Source organism: Hypanus sabinus, chromosome 21 (genome assembly GCF_030144855.1).
Source record: "Hypanus sabinus isolate sHypSab1 chromosome 21, sHypSab1.hap1, whole genome shotgun sequence".
NCBI lineage: Eukaryota > Metazoa > Chordata > Chondrichthyes > Myliobatiformes > Dasyatidae > Hypanus > Hypanus sabinus.
This window is the reverse complement of record NC_082726.1, coordinates 17,595,260-17,615,998: the sequence shown is the minus strand read 5'-3', so window position 1 is coordinate 17,615,998 and position 20,739 is coordinate 17,595,260. Positions and strand designations below refer to the sequence as shown.

The 20,739-nt window shown below is 41.1% G+C and overlaps 1 protein-coding gene across 7 annotated transcripts in view; it reads right to left on the bottom strand.

Annotated features, from left to right (window-relative positions):
• The window catches only part of ptpn9a (protein tyrosine phosphatase non-receptor type 9a), a 248,321-nt gene that overhangs the window by 60,467 nt on the left and 167,115 nt on the right, over window positions 1–20,739 (bottom strand). For all 7 annotated transcript variants that reach the window (XM_059946076.1, XM_059946071.1, XM_059946073.1 and 4 more), the window contains 2 exons: window positions 20,615–20,725; window positions 12,765–13,084 (listed from right to left, as the gene is read on the bottom strand). In XM_059946076.1, the coding sequence (XP_059802059.1) occupies window positions 12,765–13,084; window positions 20,615–20,725 (431 nt within the window). The remainder of the gene's footprint in view (window positions 1–12,764; window positions 13,085–20,614; window positions 20,726–20,739) is intronic.

Genomic DNA, 20,739 nt, shown 5'->3' with positions numbered 1-20,739 from the left:
CCTCTATCAGAACTGAGAGAGTGGGTAGCAGAAGCACAGGGAGAGGATGCACGTACTAGAGGAACATTCACTGTCTCTGCAACTCACTGTTCCAGTTCTGAGAAGGCAGACAGATATTTGCCTCACTGTTCAGCCCGAGGTACTCAATAGATGATGTATTTTAGACTTTGTGAGGTCCTCACCATCACAGAAACCAGTCTTCACACAACTTGATTCACCTCACATCATGGCAAGAAATGCCCAAGTACACCAGATCCATCATAGGGTATGGGTCCCAACAATGTCCGGTTACACTCTGTAACCATTTTGTTAGGTACAGGAGTTTACCTAATAAAGTGGCCACAGGAGTGGAACTGGTGTGGTCTTCTGCTGCTGTGGCCCATCCACTTCAAAGTTCGATGTGTTGTACGTTCAGAGATTCTCTTCTGTACACCACTGTTGTAATGCGTGGTTAGTTGCCTTCCTGTCAGCTTGAACCAGTCTGGCCATTCTCCTCTGACCTCTCTCCCATCAACAAGGTGCTTTCGTCCACAGAACCGCCTCTCAATGAAGGTTTTTTTTTGTTTCTCGCACTATTCTGTTAACTCTAGAGACTGCTGTGTGTGAAAATCCCAGGAGATCAGCAGTTTCTGAGATACTCAAACCACCCCCTCTGGCAACTACAATGGTTCCACAGTCAACATCACACTTCTTCCCCGTTCTGATATTTTTCTCTGAAGAACTAAAGCTCTTGACCATGTCGGCATGCTTTTATGCATTGAGTCGCTGCCACACGATTGGCTGATTACATATCCGCATTTAAAAGCAGGTTACAGGTGTATCTAAAAAAGTGGCCACTGAGTGTATATTGAAATTTAGCATTTACCAAGCTTTCATTTTAGATTCAACCTTGGGCAAAGAGAGTGATCTTGTCACCAACAGTTTTACTAGCTGCACTTACTCACATATACTTGCAGAGTGTTGCTCTGATAAGAAATGCAGTATTCTATGAGTGAGTCATGCCAAGGAATGTAAGCGAGTAGCTCAGTCCCACTCCCCAAGGGTATTTCCACCACCCACAGGTTACATCATCAGGAGTGTGATCAAATACGCTCGATTTATAAGGTTAAGTGCAATTTCAGCAATGTTCAGGAAGCTCGACGCTAACCAGGACAAAGCAACCGATTGGCATTCATTCCCCACCTTAAAAGTTTCGCCTCAAAGCTACAATGTGTTCCATATAAAGTGTTCACAATAAATTACAAAGGTTCCAAAGAGCTTCTCCTCAACCTGCAATCGCCACCAGATTGAAGAACAATGGCAGCAGGCATAAGTTGACACTAGTCGTCATATTGTCCATGCGCTGGAACTGGAAATAGAGTGTTATTCAGTAATTGTTCTGGAGAAAGTCCAGGACTGAAGCAGTTCAAGGAGGCATACCAACATCTTCTCTAGTGCAGTTAGAAATGTGAAATAACATAGTGAAAATTAATTTGTAAGGAAAAAATGAGATGTTCATCCTCTCCAAGTAACAACAGGGTTCTGTTCCTGTAAGCAATTTGTAATGCAAACAGTTCTTAAGTTGGAAACACAGCTTCAAACTGTACCCACATGGTAGCAAATCCATCCCACTGAGCTGCCAAATGTGTACAGCTCAGGCATTTGTAAGCTAGGGAGGACCCATAATTCAAATTGCCCTGGGGTAATGGTCGCACAATGCAGCCAACAGCCAAATTCTGCTTTGCAATAGTCCCTTTTACATTACATTATGTCTCTACTGACACTTACTGTCAGTAAAATGTGCAAATGGAGCATTCATGATGCTATCGCAAGATGCACAGCCTTGGTTAGTAACCATGGCAAACCAAAGACTTTAAATGTGGACAGGAATAGAAACATTAATTAATATTAGAGTGCTGAGTTTACTTCATTCACACTTGCTCTTCAGTTAGGGGAATACCACAACAGAGTGGAGAATGCTTGTCACACACTGTACAATGTTAGGCTTGGGGCAATAAGTTTCTGTGACAGATAGTACAAGGCTTATTCTGGGTCATTCTGCACCTGTTTCTTTCTTTTCTGTTGTACCACAGTGGATGAACCATCTCACTTTGCAAATCATTTCTGTGACCATCTCTTTCACATTATTTTCCAATATCTTTTCATGTTCACTCAGCACTAGAACACAGTCTCTACATCTCCCCTACAATTTACCAATTAGTGACTTAATTTCTCTGAGCAACTCTAGAGGCAGTGAGACCAAGCCCATTCTTTTGGAAACGGCAGCTAACTGGCAGACAAATGAGAGAACTGGTGCTCCCTAACACACAAGCACTACAAAATCTGCAGATGCTGGAAATTTAAGCAACACACACAAAATGCTGGAGAAACTCAACTGATCAGGCAGCATCTGTGGAAAAGAGTACAGTCGACCTTTCAGTCTGAGACCCTTCATCAGGACTTAGTGGGGCAGGAACAAGCAGAAACAATAGACCTAACTGAACAGGCAGGTTTGTGTATCTTGGGTAGGAGGTAGAAATGGGAGACGCAGGGTGTTGGAACTATGAGGTTGGTGGCAGTGGATGGGAGATCCCCAGAGTTAATAAGGACGGTGTTGGTGTGGGAGACAATGGCCTGGTGCTCCTTAGTCCAGGCGCTCCTGGGGGTCCAGTTCGAAGGGTAGGTAAGAGGAGGTGTCTGATAATTGTTGCCGGGCCTCAGCAAGGTAGAGGTCAGTCTGGCAGACCACTACAGCACCCCCCTTATCTGTGTGTTTGATGGTGAGGTGAGGATTAGTACAGATAGAGTGGAGAGCAGGAATGAGGTTGGAATTGGAGAGAAGAGTGGTAAAGTTGAGATGGGTCATGTCCCATTTGCAGTTGGCAATGAAAAGATCCAGAGAAGGCAGAAGACCAAAGTGGGCTATAGAGATGGGAGAAAGTGGTGGAAGAAGAGCTCAGTGTCATGGCGGGAGCAGAACACACTGAGTTGTGGGTGAAGGGGGACAAAGGTGAGGCCCTTACTGTGAACAGGATGTTCTGTCTCAGAGAGGAGAAGGTCAGAGGGTATGGTGAAGACCTGGCACAGATGGTGCTGGGATCAGAGGGGGGGAAAGGGGTTGATAGTGTCAGAGAAGAGGGGAGGGTAGGGGTGTCCTGGGAAAGTGGGGTAGAAGGAAGATAGAGTCTCTGAGGACCCAAGAGCTGGTGAAGGTCTCTGCCCGAAATGTCGACTGTACTCTTTATCATAGATGCTTCCTGGCCTGCTGAGTTCCTCCCAAGCGCATGCTGATCCAGTAGAGACTGCAGGTTTAAGAGAAGCCTTGACACAAACTGCAGTCCACTTCGTAGATAATGAGAAGAGAGTGAATGGGTGCCAGCACCAGTCATAGAAAGAAACATCACAGAAACAGACTTGTGTAGTTTCCCCATGACTGTGCAGGCTTTCTCTGGAAGCAAGCTTCCAACCACATCCCACTGACAGGTTAATCAGCTGATGTAAATTACCCCACGTCAGTGACTGGTAGAATCTGGGGGCAGCTATAGGGAGTATTGGGAGAATAAAATGGGATTAGTGGTGAAGAGAGGATGGACGGTTGGAACAGACAGTGGGCCAAAGAGCCTGTTTCTTTGCTGTCTCTCTATGACTATATAATGTAGTCAGACTTATTTGCTCTTATACTCCAGTCTTTTTAGGCCAGAATGAAATCACATATTATATTTGCTTTCCTAATTACTTGTTGTACATCGGATTTCCTGTGATAAAAGGATTCCTAGACTGCTGATTTTGTGCCAGATGTTGCAATATTTTCCTGACCAAATCAGATGATATTGCATTTCTCCACATTCTACCTTATGTGACAACTCGTTGCCTGCTTACTTCATCTGTCTATCACCTGACAGGTGTCCTCCTCAGTGCTTACACTGTGTTCCTCCCTTGCTCTGTATCATCAGTAACCAGGATACGTTGCTCTGTCCTGTTAATCAAGTCATGAACGTAGGTTGTAAATAACAGAGCTCCAAGCACCTTGCTGCCTGACCTGCTTATTTCTCCTCCGCCTTCATCAATTCATGCTCAAATTTAACCTCTGAACAGTATGACTAATTTTATCCAATGGGTCCTCATATGACACTTCTTTGAAATTTCAAATACATTAATTTCTCAAACTCCATTTTATCTAGCCTTCTAGTTAAAAATACAACAAATTGTAGATCACACATAGATATATCTTCCATAAATTTGCATCATCTCTCCTCAGTCAGTGATTATTTGGAATTCCATTTTTCCTCAATAATACCTTATAAGAAAACCAGACTGCTGACAGCACTTAGCATCCGTGGAGAGAGGGTCAGATTTAATGTAGCAGGCTGAAGTGCCTTCATCCGAACAGGCAAGGACAGAAACCCCGTTTTAAGTTGCAGTAAGGGACGGTGAGGACAAAGGGAAACTCTCTAATAGGGTTTAGACCAAAACAAAATGCTGGAAACACTCAAGAGAGCAGGCACCAGATGTGGAAAGAAAAATACAGCTCTCTTTCCTTCCTACAAATGCTGGAAATCTGAAACAAAATTTGCTTTCACTTCCACAAGTGCTACCTGACCAGCTGGGTATTTGTATCATTTTCTGCTTTTTTTCACTTTAAGAAAGTAGCACTTTTGATTTTCAATAAATGTTAATACCTTCTCAATGGTTAGTCCCATGTCTTCTCTCTTGCTCCTTCTTTCAACAGTGGAATTAGACCATAAGACATAAAAACAGAATGAGGCTATTCGACCCACAAAGTCTGCTCTACCATTCCATCATGGTTGATTCATTTTCCCTCTCAACCCCAGTCTCCTGCCATCTCCTCATGACCTTTGATGTACTTACTAATCAAGAACCTATCAATCTCTCCTTTAAATATCATGGATTCTAGTTAATTGGGACACATCAGGACCAGTACATTTTGGCCCAATTAAGTGGCAGCTCCAATTAGTCAAAGTTTTATGGAAATAATTAAAAACATATAAAAAAGACAAACCACTATTTAACTGTATCAAATTATGTATTTAAATCAAATACAGAACAAATTAGAACACTACCAATACTATTGGTGGTTGTCCATGGTATCTGATGATGACAGGAAACCTGTGTGGAAAAGCTATTGTACTGGGGCAGTTCCATTCTCTCAATCTTGGAAGTCTGGGTCTAGTGGTACGAGTAGACATCACAAATGGTGTCTTTCCTCGTTGCAGCAGATGACCATGACTACTTCTGTGCCTTGTCATGGCCTTCACTCTCCACGTAGCGTAGATCTCATCCGCCCAGATCACCAGACTGATTTCACATGCTAGGATAGGCATGTCCCTATCTCAGCAGCATATGAGGAACCACTGGTTACCGTCACCTGGTTTAGCCCGCCTGTTGAAATGATGCACCAGGATGTGGCCGCTATCATATGCAAGCAGCTATTTGGAGCCACAGGTGAAGCTGAGTGTCTGGTGGGAACCAAACGTTCAAGATGATTGTCAATACCTTGAAATCCTTCATAGTTCTCAACTTGCTGAAGTAGTGAAATCATTTCATTTTCACCCCTGGCTGTTTCTGGCATCGCCAAGTCTGAATTCTTGAAACCACAGTGAGCAAAACAGTTCTGAATTGTCTTACCAACTATCAGTGACAAAAATTGTTGCTTTTTGAACACAAACACACACAACTGACATTATCTAAAAACTGCTCGACAAGTCTTCTGTCCCAATCAAGCAGCGTAGTGTCCTGAATAAATGAAGGGAATTCTAGCTATTTTCTCAATTATTTTTTGTTCTTTAAGAGCTGTCCCAAATAACCAATGGCCTAATTAACCGCAACCACTGTACACCCAATGACTTGTCCTCCACAGCAATCTGTGGCATTGAATTCCACACATTCAGAAAGATCTGGCTAAAGAAATTCCTCCACTATAGGGAACATCCTCTCTGTGTCTACTCTACCTAGGATTTTGTTTACTAAATTCATTTACAGACCCTGAAGGGCCTGTATTATGCTGTAGGTTTTCTATGTTTCTATTTCAGAAAATTTCTGAAGGTTAAAGCTGGTGTATCCATTGAATTCTATCACTTCTTAAGACACTAGAACAAAGGAGATTGTCAACTATTATATTTTTTCAATAAATACAATTATTTTAAATATTTACCATTGCTTACCTTAGCTTTGAATTCACTGCCCTCATGCCTTTGAAGTAAGATCTGTTCAGAGTTCAGATGCTTGATTTAGAATTGACTATACCAAACATGAGATAAAATTATTTCATAACTATGATCACACTTCCACCAAAGCTCCTATCTGAAAGATCATTATAAAATACAAGTTCTAAAGTGATTGGTTCCTGGTGTGTTCCTGATAAAATTCCTCCATATTATGGGCTCATTAACTGTGTAAATTTGGTTTGTAATATGTGTGTATTATCCTTCGTTATATACAATGCTAATTCTATGGTTAATTCCCTACTGAAGACTACAACGGAACATTAACTAATCCTGCCAGACTTCCTGGACCTCATTCCTTCCATTGTAGCAAATCAAACTCTCTTGATGTTTTAATTATGAATAGCTATAAACCTGTAATTGTAAGGCATCAGTGGAAGCTTAGCTAAGTAAGGTAACGGTTAAAGAATCGTCTGGCTATTATGTTAATTAAAGGGCGAGTTTGTTAAGAATGACTTGAAAGAACACCTTTTAAACACACTGTGCAGTCGGAGTCCAGAACGCACTGCCTATAGATGTGGCATTGTGTTCCACTGTGTCCTTCCAAAGGGAAAACTGATAAATATATAGCGGAGAAGAAAAATACAGAAGGAACTAATGGGAGGATTTTTGGATTGGTAATTACTCAAAGAGATACTCAAAGCTTGTTTATTTTTATTATTTTGAAAGAGTGCAACGAAGATGAGTCAGACCAAACCTGCAGTCATTTAGCTACTCATGACGTCAGACGTGTAGGAAAAATGGAGTGGGAGCGAGTGTGAATGATCTGCGGTGGAGCAACCACCATCAATTGCTTATAATGTCGGTGACTCAACAGGGGTGCAGGAACAAAATTCGGGGGTGGATAAAGCAGGACAGGTCTCTGTCAACAGTGATGCAGCGATACAAATACTAAGTAGGATACAGTGCCTCATGAATGAAGCCCAAGTCCCTTTGAGAAGGTGATAAATATTACTACAAATGAATAAATCAAAAAACAACTGCAGTAGATAATGCTTTAAATTGATGCCATATACAGCTTTAGACTGTGCCCTAGAGATGGTAAGAATTGTAGAAGGCAAAAGGAAGAAATTGAAAATCTTATGAATTATGTCTGCTCACGAAGAACGATGGCAGAATGTTCTGCGGCCCTCACACAGCAGCAGCGTGGCACTGTTGTGCTAGTGTAAGATGCAAAAGATGTGCTGGAAGAAAGCCAAGCCAAAAATGTGAGCAACACACACAAAATGCTGAAGGAACTCGGCAGGTGAGGTAGCATCTATGGAGGGAACAAACAAATCCCTGCCTGAAACATCAACATGGACGCTGTATTTCTGCAGAATTCTGTGTGTGTTCTAGCATCTGAAGAATCTTTTGTGTCTCTGTGAGGCTGAAAATGTGGTGCTTTAACCAGATAGAGTAGTATTTAGAGAAGGCATAATGAACACAGTGAGTGTAGGAGTTAGGCAGCCTATTGTGACAATGATCAAAGATGCCCTAGTGTCAGTACTCGTAAAGGCAGCTAGTCACTAAGCTTTTGAGAATGCTGATGGTGGCAGACGGTACAAAGTCTCCTCTCCTCAGAGCCCAGTGTAGCTCAAGCACTCGTGCAAAATAAGATTATTACTCAGGAGTGCATGGTAGTGCAGTGGAACAGTGGCACAGTGGCACGGAGGGGTTGGGTCAGGGTCAAGCTCAACAATGACCCTACTAGGACTTGGACATGTGACCCCTATGGTGTATGGAATTCAAAACTTTTGAAATGATTATAATGAAGCAAAGCCCACAAAGAGGAACATTAGCACAAGTTCTATGCATTAACAGGAATACAGGTGTCCCGTGCTTTACGCCACTTCCCTTTTACAGAAGACCTACATTAGTAACCTGTTTTCACATTACAAAGAGGATTTTTGCTTTTATGAAAATTTTTCCCATATAAATTAATGGTTCTTCGGTCGACGCCATTTCGGCTTAAGAACGGTTTCATAGGAATGCTCTACCTTTGTAAAAGGGGGGGGGGGACATCTGTAAAGGGTGTCTCTGGAGGATCATGTTTTAATTGTGGTGAGACAGACACTTTGTTTAGGATTGTGGGGTGACCAGGTTTTGTAACCTGAGTTCCTGTCAGAAATCAATTAGAAAAAGAGAAAGCTGGAATACTGCCAGAATATTGGTTGATGCTGCTATGCTGAAGGTACGAATTTGAATGATAAGAAATTTAGTGTTCCTCTATTAAAGTTTAAAAATATCCGTTAAGCTGTCTCTCCTGTATGTGAACCTTCTGCCAGTTTTAAAGTATTATATAAAATTTAGCAACTTTTGAGTTATTTTTGTTTTGCATAAGAAAAAAATGTGAATATAAATGAGGAAGGAAAAGAACCAAAGGGCTGTTCTTTCTAAATTATTTTTTAGCTGGAAATAGAATCCAACTAGGATGAAAAATTACATTTTTTAATGTAAAGTTGAAGGGCAACTTATATTCTTAAGAGGCTTATAATGCTCTATTTATTTTTTTTCTTTTGATTTGTTCTTTAGCAGGAGTGTTAAAGTTCATTTCACTGTGGAAATTCTTCTTGTAAAGTTTATCAGTTATATGCAAAGATTCTGAAAAACAGGAAAAAAAACAAATTCCAGGTATGTACAGAGATCTAATACACTACTGGTTGGTTGTTATTTTCTAAAATTATTACAAGATGAAATGATAAAATCTTGACTGAAAAAACAAGTATATTTGGAGATTTTACTGAATATAAAAGAATAAAGTTTTGACTAAGGGAAACTGACTGGACTTTGATAAAATCAGTCAGGGCAATAAATATTTAGATTTGGCATTTTAAGAGGAAACACGTTTGATGTCAGGCACAGATTCACAATGAAACTCTTCATTGTCAAGATGGGTACTGCAGTATTACACAGTATTATTCTTTCATCTACCAAAGCTGTAAGGTTGTGACATTAAGGCAGCTGGGAAATTTAGCCAGCAATTTAAAGAATTGCACAGCTAATATGTAAATCAGTAATGACAGAAAATGCCGCAGCACTCAGCAGATAAGAGAGACAGACTGAGAAGAGAAAAGCCCTAACTTACTCAATCTTTTCTCACAAGACATGCTCTCTAATCCAGGTAGCATCCTGGTAAATCTCCCCTGTATGCAGGTTCCATATCCTTCCTATAATCATCAGGCTGACACAGGGAAGCATGTAAAGGAACAATGCAAATGACCCGGGAGAGAGATCACTGTTCAAACTATCATGGGGTGTCTCCTTGGGTGGTAGGTCAACCAGTCTTCAGTTGTGGCAATTTTGAGCTCTAAAACCAATAAAATCAACTGGATTGATGACTGAGTAGCCTTTGTTTGAGGAATAAAATTAAGCAAATGGAAGAAAAAACATACAGATCTAAGGGCTACATTAAATAAAAGAGGAATAAAGTGAGCAGACTGAACATTAGTAATGTTTAAGGGCCTTCAGAGATGAAAGGCTGTGAGCTACCCAGCAACATTTGTCTGCCTGTCATTCAATAGTGTTGTAATTGCAGCAACTGCTGATTGATGCCTATTTGGCCTTGCCCAAGACCCATTCTATTCTTACACTTACTAATTCCACCAGACCTCGTGCTGCATCTTGACTCCCTTTCTTTATCCCATGCAATGTTCTCAGCGACAGTACTCATGTGGATCCTCTGCCTCCCTCCTTCCAGAGCACATCCTCAACTCAGTTCTGGCATGTAATCCTTTCACATTTGGTTTACTGTTGTCATTTATTTTAGGGTACCTATTTTCCTAGCTCAGTCAGTCTGCATTGTGGATCAGAGTCACTAATATTATCTATTTTGTTGAGAATGCTCTACAGTGCTATTTTCCCTTGACTGACACTGTCACTAATATGCTGTTATCTTCAAGGTCTCAGACCCTTCCCAACCCACTTTTACCCAAATCTTTAGCCTGTCCTATGGACTTGAATTTCCACAGCTCCCAATTCCTTACATTTTTCCCCTAAAAGGACCACCTAGTTATTCAATTCATCTGGACACAGATCCCACCTTGTTTGTGGATCCCCAGAACAGCCCATTCCATCCTTAGAACTAATGCCATTGCCTCACTGTATCAGCCTGATGTTTCTCTACCAGTTTGTAGATGTTTCAGCAAACCAGTCAGATGTTTTGTCCAGGGATTTGTGTTTTTAATTTGGACCCCAGTTCTTCATCAATCATTCCTAGTTCTATTAAGGGTTGGTATTCATGTGGACCACCACAACTGCATCCTCTCCCTCCCTCCTTCCAGAACACACCCTCAAAGCAGTGCAGGGCATTCACCATATTGCTGGGTAGATGCTAGCAGTAGACAGTGAAAAAGTTTGGCTGAAGGTGCAGCTAGGTCCAGAGCACAAGTCTTCACATCAGCAGATGGGATGTTTCCTGGTCCCATACACTTTTCCTGTGTCCAGTCTGTTTCTTTGGTTAAGGTGGAGACCTCTGGAAGAAGCCAAGATTGATTATCCTTTAGGCATTTTTGACTGAAGGTGGCTGCAAGTGCTTCAGCTTTGCTATTGTCAGCCATTACTGAGCATGGGAATGTTCTTCCTCCTGTTAACTGTTCAAACGTCTGGATGTGTAAAACTGCAGAGCTTTGACCTGACCTGTAAAAGTGGATTGCTTTATCTAATGCATGCTGTTTTACAGCAATTGAGTAGTACACACATTGTGACTGAAGATTCCTAGTAACTCTCCCTCTTCCCCAACACCCAGAAATGTCTGACCTCAGCAGCTAGCTCAGTAAGCTGAGCTGAACTTCCTTTGGTGCAGACGTGGCTGACCAGAATGACAGTGCTTGCTGCAGACTTACACATTCTGCAAGATTCCACAAAACAAAACACCGAGAGTACCAGAAATTGACGCAAGAACAGAAAATGCCACTGATCAAAAATGAGACCAGGAGTTGCTGTAAACACTTAACAGATGGTGAAACATCAATGGAAAGAAAAACAGATGTAACTTTTAAATTGTGATGGGGGGGGGGGGCGTTGATCTGAAACATTAACTGTTTGCCTTTCCACAGGTGCAGCTTAGAGTCATACAGCACAGAAGCAGGCCTTTCAGCCCACAATGCCCATACCTGCCGACTCCTATCAGTACTTCCTGCATCTTCTGTTACTGTGATTAAATTTTGCCATGTGGTGATTTTCAACTAGAAAAAAACAAAACTTTGCTTTGTATATAAATTTTGTTCTATGTCTTTCTTTAAACTTTTAACTCAATCACTCAAGTTGGATTAAAAATAGACAAAATAAGTTAAATATTTACCTGTAAATTAGCCTTGCAGCCTCTACTGGTACTGCAGTAGCAGTACAAATTTCCTGCCAATACTACCTTGCCCTTCCATCTTTTTGTCAAGTATTTGATGTCAATCTGATTTTGCTGCAGAAAGGAAGCGTTAACCTTTCACTACGAAGTTAAGGGAACTCGTCAGTCTCTGTGACTCCATTATCAGTGGGAACATTTACCAATATCGAGGCAACTTCTTATAAACCACAAATCTTAAACTATTTGAAATTGGACTTAAAAATGCAGAATGCTGGGTCACTCAGATCAAGTGGTAACAGAGGAGAGAGAAGAGCTAATATTTCGAGTGAATGAGTTCTGACAGAAGATCATTGACCTGAAAGATTATCTCTGGTGCTACCTGATTTGCTGAGCATGTGAGGTGGCAGAAATGTCCTGTACATATAAATGGGCGTGGTGGGGAAGGTGGTGGGAGCATGGACTCCGCTTCAAAATACTGGCTATTCGGTGTAACAGAATGACACAACAGTTGCACACAAGGCAGCACGGTTCAGCATTCACACTGTACACCAGAATGTTCATCAAGCAGTTTGGAAAGAATTTACTCTTTCCACTTCACTATTACCAGTTGAGGTCAGACAGCTGAAGTGAACTCTGCCCCCACAATTTCTGCCCTGTGGTTTGACACTGCAGCTGACTTTCCCATCATTCCACTTCTCTCTCAACTGTCTTTGGCTGATTAAAATCTGGAAGCCACCACACGTGCACCATAAACACACACCACACACTCTAACATTCTTTGCCACACCTGCAAGTTTCTGCTTTACCAACAACACTATGCATGAAGAAAAAGGAATGACTGCAATAGTTTGCTACAATTCTGGTCAGACTATTCATAATACGTGGGAAATTGTTAATAAGGAAACATCATCATCTGCATGTTTCTACACGAGGCAGAAACGAAAAGGAGCCTTTGAATCATTTGTTTCATGTCCTTTGAAATAGCTTTTCTCTTGACCAGTTTCACCATTTGGGAGAAAAGTTCCAGATCTTCACAGATCTCTTTAATCTTGAGATGGCCCCTGGTATCCACCCTGAATAATACATTTTTCTTCTTAAGACACTTTGTTTGTTTTGAACTCCCTTGCCAGAGACGCCCCTCCTCCCACTTACCAATGCTCTAACCATCCCTCAAGAAAAACATGCAAAATCTTTTATGCCTACTGTAACCTGGGCTCGTTATTTAACCTTTTTGTTTATGTGGAAAGGAACACTGAACTAACAACGAGCAGTTGAATGTGCCTGGAGGGGTCTCTCGCCGGATGTCTTCATATTCCTCAAAGATTCCCCTCTTCTGGACGGTGTTGACATGGTCCAGCAGTTCTTCCACCGTCATCCCTTCTAGCCCCGGTACGTGTACGGACACTTCGTCCTTCGGGAAGCCTGCGATGAGCTCGTCCAGCGAGTCAGTGTGTCCATTTGGTGACATTAAAAACTGCTTGTTCCAGCTGGAATGGTCCAATTTCAGGGTCCCACCTAAGTGCTCAGGCAGGCAATCCCTGGGGAGGTACAGTTTCAGCTCATATGTCTTCACCATTTGCACCTACAACAGAATGACAAAATAGGGTCAATGTAGTTCCTACATCTAATTCTGGGCAACAAAATTGATGCTAAAATGTTAGTTGGAGCTGCAATGATTTTGGCAGCTTTAAGAACCAGTCACTTTAAACAAAGATCTTCTAAACAATGGGATCACAGAAGTAGGAAAAGGAATCAGGCTCAAAGCTACAGGCTTTGATTTCATTGTTGAGCTTGGGAGACTTGTTGTAGGGCAGGTTTTAATTTTTCTAATGTGTTTACAGGGCTCCTTCAACAAGTTGCTGGGCTATGCAAGATGCCCGACTGGCTGATTTCAGGTAGGCTTCAAGAGCTGGGTGTTTGGAAAGGTGAGGAATGATAATCATTAATTGGTCGAGTGATTGAGAGCTGAGGAACCAAACTCTCCAACAATTCAAAATGGGGAGCAAGACCTCAATATACTCATCTCCTGAAATTCTGCTTACAATGGGAATAGCAGCACCAAGGTCAAGAAACTAGCTTGCACCTACTGGGATGAATTAAAAATCAGATAATTAAATAAGTTGGGAATATAAAGCTTTTATCAGTAATCGTGACCAAGGAACCCCAATATTAAAAACTTAGGGTTCATAAGTATCCTTCATTCTGAGAAGGAAATTGGCCATTCTAATCTATGCAGAATGAATTGCAGCTGCTCTTCATCGCTCCTTTTAAGGCCAGTTAGTTTGGGAAGTAAATGCTGGGCATCTTTATGAGTGAAAGCAAACTTCACTGTTGCTCTTGCATTTGTATATACTACTCAACAAACCCACCCCACCCCCACCCCCAGCCTCCCAATCTGCTCAGGCTGATTTTCTGGACTTTACATTGATACACTGGCATCCCATTGGCTTTTCTCGGACCTCCCTTCAAAATGTTTCAGAAAAAGAATGTAGCTAAAGATGCTACTCTGCTCATTTTGTCTATACCAACCCTTTATTCCAGGCCCACTTCCCACTCAGAATTGTACTAATCTCTGTCTTTATCCTTGTTCCTTTATCTCAAACATTGATTTAATTTCTCCTAAAAAGGTGACTGTTCTCTACCGCAACAGTCCTTAGGGTGGAACTCCTTTGATTACATCCATTTTAATGGCTGGTCGAGTCACAGAAATTCATTCTTCCAGAATTATCAAATTACTTTCCAAAAATTTGAGATACAAATGTAAAAAAAAGTAAATAAATCAACATAAGATTTATTTTTCTTGATTTGCATTCCTTGACGCACATGCAGATGATACAACTTTGTATTACAGAAAATTGCAAGTCCGTTTTTCAGGAATGTGACCTCCCTCCAACAACTTTTCATAAGAAATTCCTCTCATGTTATACACCATACATTATTCAATCAGTTTAAGATCCTGCGGTGGCTTGATAGGGTGGATGTTGGGATAGTTTCATTTGGGAAAGTCATGAACAAGGGGTCATAATTACAAGATAAGGGACAGTCATTTAAAACCAAGGCATGAAGAATTTTTTTCTCTCGAGAGTAGTTAATCTCTGGAACTCTCTATCTCTGAGGCTCATGGAGACTAGATCATTAAAGATAAATAGTAGGCCCTCTGTTGGTCAGAGGTGATCATGGATGTTACATCCTAGCTGTGTTGATACACAAGCCAGAAAGCAAGCCTGGGTAGTGCGATATGGAGAGTTGTCCATGTCGCAGGCTCCCCTCTCCAAGCAGCTGATGAATCCAAAGGAACAACAAAGACCAGTACACTTTTACACCAACGGCATCGCAGTACTTGCCAGTTAGTGTCGAACTCAATGTAGGACTGTCTTAGGGATTCAGCTCCGGATTTTTTCTTGGGGTTCATTGCCAAAGCCTTCCCCATGAGTGGGTATAACCTCAAGGCAGTGGGGTTTGCGATTAGAGTTTTCCTTCTCCTAGATGAGTTGCCAGCCATGGCTGTTAAGCCTCACCTGCCTGAAACCTGGTTTAAGGTGCCAGTAACCCGCCTTTGCCCCTTCTGTCAGTAAAAACATTTCTGTCAGGCTTAGTTGCTAAGCAACATGTGAAGGCCAGGAGCTGGACTTGGTTGTCAGAGACTATTTGAGGCAGACGCCATGAGCACTTTTACTAGGTTGTGGAGCTTATCCCTACTACACCTCTCCCCATGACAAGAAACCTATATTTAAGGAAGGAGATAGATAAAGGACATCGAGGGATTTAGGATGATGGGGAACTGTCACAGAAGAGAAGGCAAGGCCAGCATAGATCAGCCACGAACATACTGCACAGTGGGGAAGGCTTGAGGGGGCTTGTTTTCTCGTGTTCGTATGACTACACATTTGGCGAGACTTCATTCTAATTGTAAATTTGCGCTTTAAAGAAACTCTGTCCATATATCAACGTCTTACCTATCCAACATACACCACTGGAACCCATGTTACATCCATTATCAACCAGCTGATTGAATTGAAATTAGGCCAGACTGAGCCCAGAGATACCTGTCACGTATTGTACTCTAAATTTAAAAAAAAATTAGGAAGTACAACATTTATCACTCATCTTGAAATGTCCTCAAAAAGCTATTAGTAAGGCTTCTTGCATTGTTCTGGCCCACTTTTTGATGATCTGACTGTCAATAGAAGTTAACCTTTCAAGTTTTAGAAACCCAAGAAAGATAAATATAGAGGTGCATTTTTGTTCCATTTTCTTTGCTGGCGTCTCAAGAGTAGAATCTTTTCACTTTGTTTTTTAAAAAATTTTCTGGGTCAAAGAAATTTCATGTAATTTGTTAAACTAAGAAAAATAAATATGCATGATTTTCTTCAAAGAGAGGTGTAATTAATTAAATATCCAGGTGGTATAATTGGGACTTCTGAGCAGATTTTAAAAAATGCTGATTAAATATGGATTAATCAAAACAGCTCATAATCTACTCATAATCTAAAGTGATACATGTGATTGCTGTACCTTCTTTAATTCAGGAAGCAAGTTAAGTTTGAACAGGTTTTTCCTTCACAGTGCAGCAAACTAAAAACCGACTCTGGTTCTGTATTTAGTATACTATCGTTGTGCTAGGTTTTAAAGCCCACAGTGTTCATTACTGCAACTGAACACCAAGATTGAACAATGACATAAATTTTGTAATGTCAAAATATCCCATGAGTGCAATTAGGAAGATCTTTCCAGCCGCCTACATATCTGTACTTTTAGCTCCCACTGGATGTTGGGAAGCCAACAGAGAGATTGCACCTTCCTGTTTTTGAGTTCTATCCTTATTACCTCAGTGGACAAGCTCTCTGTTTGTCCTTCCTGAATAATATTGTGCCATTCTCCCTGATTAGCAATGTAACTCCTCCACTTTCTTTTACCTCCCTCAGATCAGAATCGGGTTTAATAACATTGGCATACGTCGTGAAATTTGTTGTTATGCAGCAACAGTACCGTGCAATAATAAAAACTATAAATTACAGTAAAACATACATATTTTAAAAGTTAATTTGAACAATTAGTGCAAAAAGAGAAAATAAGTTAGTGAGGTAGTGTTCATGGGTTCGATGCCCATTCAGAAATTTGATGGCAAAGGGGAAGAAGCTGTTCCTGAATCATTACGTGTGCGCCTTTAGGCTCCTGTACCTACTCTTTGATGGAGGAAATGAGAAGAGGGTGATGGGGGTTCCTAATGATGAATGCCATCCTTTTGAGGCACTGCTCCTTAAAGATGTTCTGGACACTGAGGAGACTAGTGCCCGTGATAGAGCTGACTGAGTTCACAACCTTCTGTAGCTTATTTTGATCCTGTGCAGTGCCCCCCTCCCAACCCCATACCAGACGGTGATGCAGCCAGTTGGAATCCTTCCCTATCAGGTCTGAAACATCAAGATCCTGCAACCTACTAAAGGTTTCTAAAATTCTGAATCATAATCAGGTTTAATATCACTGACATATATAGAGAAATTTGTTATTTTGAGTATCAATACATAAAAATACTATTAATTACAATAAGAAATGCATACAAAAATAAAATAAACAGTGCAAAAAGAGAACAAAAATAGTGAGGTAATGTTCATGGGCTTGTTCATTGTCTATTCAGAAATCTGATGTTGGAGGGGAAGAAACTGCTCCTCAAACATTGTGTGTCTGCCTTCAGCTTCCAGTAACTCCTTCTTGATAACAGCAATGAGAAGAAGGCTTGTCTTGAGGGATGGCAGCCCTTAACGATGGATGCTACCTTTTTGAGGCATTGCCTTTTGAAGATGTCCTCTTTGCTGGGGGTGCTATGGAGCTGGATAGATGCCCTGAATATGCTGGCAGGGGTTAAATGGGAAGAAGATATAATAGTGGCCTTCAGGAGGTTTTTAAATACGCACATGATAATTAATGTGGAATATGGATCATGTACAGGCAGAACTGATTAATTTAATTCGGCATTTTGTTAGCACAGACATTGTGGGATGAAGAGCCTGTCCTTGTACTGTACAATTCTGGTTTATGTTCTAAGATCTGAAACCTGCTATGTAGATTTACATGGTTTTGGTTTTACGATTGCTTCATGATGATTATTTGCTTTGGGGAATGAAAACTATTGCTCCTTTAACCTTTATCACAAAAAAAAACTAAATGGGAAGAAGTTACACCTCCCCTGAATGGAGAATTGCTTGACCCGGCATGAACGTCTGGGCTGCAAACATCAAAATGGGAGTATTTGCTTTGGAAAGAATGGAGAGCAGATTTGCTGGATATGGGTTAAGCAGAAAAGCTATTGCACTGACTCTGAATCCAGAATAAGGGAAAAATACTTTAAAATTAGGGCCAAGATATTTAAGAGGGAACTCAAGAATTTTTTTTCCCTGTACAAACAGTAGGTAAAATCTGTTGCGCACAAAGGCTCCGGTTTCATGACCAACTAAAAATTTCAAAGCTGAAAGAGATACAATTGATAAAAACATCCATCCAAACTACCCATCATTCCTTTCTGACCTTGGAGCCATTAAGAATTCTGAATTAATTTCAGTATTTTTACCCTGCTTTTGTATTCACCTAGGTTGTGGCTATTGTTGCTACTACAAATCTTCTGAAGAGTTGCAAATGGAGTTTAATGTGGTGAAATGACCCATTTTAGACCTCATGATGGATGGGGGTGCCTTTGATGAAGTAGCTGAAGATTGTTGGTCCAGAACACGGTTGTGAGGAGCTACTGCAATGATATCCAGTGGCTGGTGTGATTGACCTGCAATAACTATAGCCAACTTCCTTTGTGCAAAGTATGATTCCAATCATTGCAAAGTTGTCTCCTTGATGTTGTTTCAGATTTAAACGTACTTGATGCCAGTCTTCGTCAAACACTGCCTTGATGTTAATGAAGAAACAAGAAATGCATATCCAGGAATAGCATCTGAATTAAACAGAGTGTGGTAAGTGACAGCCCATCAGTTCAGTGAGCAGGAAAGAACATGACAGGAAATTATTGCATTACAGCACTTCTCCAGAGATCATTTAATTTCTTTAGCTATTTCTCTAGGTATGGCGATGAAATTGAAACAGCATTATTACTTCCTCTCTAGAATTTAACACTTTGGTCCATGTTTGAACTAAGGCTATGAATGGGGTCAGGATGCCAATGGATGTGGTGAGCAGGAATCGTTGTACAACACTATTAGGGCCATCCTCCATCATTTTGCCGACAAACATGAGCAGACTTGGGCAGTAATTCACCAGATTAGATCCAATCTGATTTTTGTGAAAAAGGATGTATGTGAGAAATTTCCAACAGATTTGGTTAATGTCAATAGTGTAAACGTGGAAGGCATACTGTAGCGGTGTGCTACACGCAGCGCTAAAATTACGACACGGAGTCGGTAACTGCAGTCGAAGGAAAAAACTTTATTCGAAAACTTCAGCCTCACTTTTAAGCCTCTGTCAACCGGCCCCCCATGGCGCAGAGGCTCCAAAGCTCTGTGCTCGCAAACCCCCGTAGGCTATCTAATTGTGAGTCGGTTCGGATACGCTAGGAAATGGGTCGCCACAATACAACTATTCTAGGGCTCAAGTCTTCAGCATTACAGGTGGGTTTCTGTCTGATTCCATGACCTTTGATGTCTGCACCCAGAGTCTCAGCCAGTTCTCTGCACCATGGGTAGTGAATCAAATTAGTTGAAGACAGACTTCTTTGATGAAGAGGATCTCGGGAGGAAGCTGAGAGAGATCACCAGTTCGGCACTTTTGACTGAACACAGTTAGTTGTTCTGCTGTCAGTGCTGCCGTGTGCCATCACTACTGAGGATGAAGATGTTTCTGGAGATACATCTGTTCTCCACCAACACTTTGTGTGCATTGCTCATGATTTTCAGCATCTGCAGTATCTCTTGTGTTTACCATTCACAACTCTTGTGTAGTCAGTTTAACAGGTTTCTTTCCCAATCAATTCCTGGCAACCATCAATGAAGGCACTTCAATATTTAAACAGGCTAATATATTCTACCACTGGTATATAGATCAATGAAATTTTAATGAAAAGGTGGACAGATTTGACTTCACAATGACAATCGTGCAACTCTACTGGCACTTCCTAATTTTCCACAGCTGCAAAAATTCTCGAGGAAATTTAAGATTTAATTTGAACATTAAAAATACTCTCCTTTATTAGGAGACTCCTTGCAATTTCCTCAGCTAGACTTTAAGAGTTAAAAACTTGACTGCAGAAGGTGTGGTAACACTTGTGAGCTGCCCAGAGAATCTTTGATTGTTAATGCAAACAAGCCATTTCACTGCATGCGGTAAATACATCTGAATCTGAATAAATTGCACTGGATACCACTTAGAAAGTAGCAGGCTTTTATTGATTTGGCAATTAAACATAGGTGCATTAAGCATAACCTTTTACAAGAGTGAACTAGCTCACTAATTATGCAGCCACTCATCCCTCAAGGAACAGCTCCATCTGTGGTCCACATTGCCCTCCTCCGCCACCTTCAAATCAGAGCAGAGGCAAGCCCACCTCAACCCCAAGGAACTACTGAAGATGACAACTATTTATCAGATGTTTTCCTGCAGACTTATCGAGAAGATGATGAGGTGTGCATTGTTTCTATTCTGTGCTGAGTATGTATTATGACAAAATGCTGTTGAGCTGCAGCCACAGTAACTCCCAACATGTCCAGAGGTATTTCACAAGCTGTGTTGGCTACAGTTCTGTAGACTCCTGGCACAATTCAGATGTGGTAGGTAACAGATCATGACACAGAGAAACATTGTCCCGACAAATCACAGTAGTCTTGAACCATGTGCAGAGCAGTAACTGGCTTTAACCTTCAGCCTTCTGTAATTAACTGCACCCCAGTGTGGAACAAGCAAACATTTTTAGGTTACGTAGATAAGTGTAGTAGACAGCTTAGTACATTCTTGGTAAATCTGGCCATTAAGGCAACACAGGGAGAGCTGTCATTAATCCGGGATACATGTGCAATATTTATGCATCTGCACTGATCATTGGAAGACACCAGAAAGCTGAAAATTACAGCTAACAAAGCAGATGACAGGAGTTTCACAAAGTTTGTACAGTACTCACTCTTTCCCGAAGCTTTTCTTTAAGAATTAAGCTTAGAACGGAATATGGGAATCGAAACCAGACAGGTGCCCCAACAATGAATACTTTTTTCAATCGAGCAGGAAAGGCTCCCTGAAAGTAGAAAG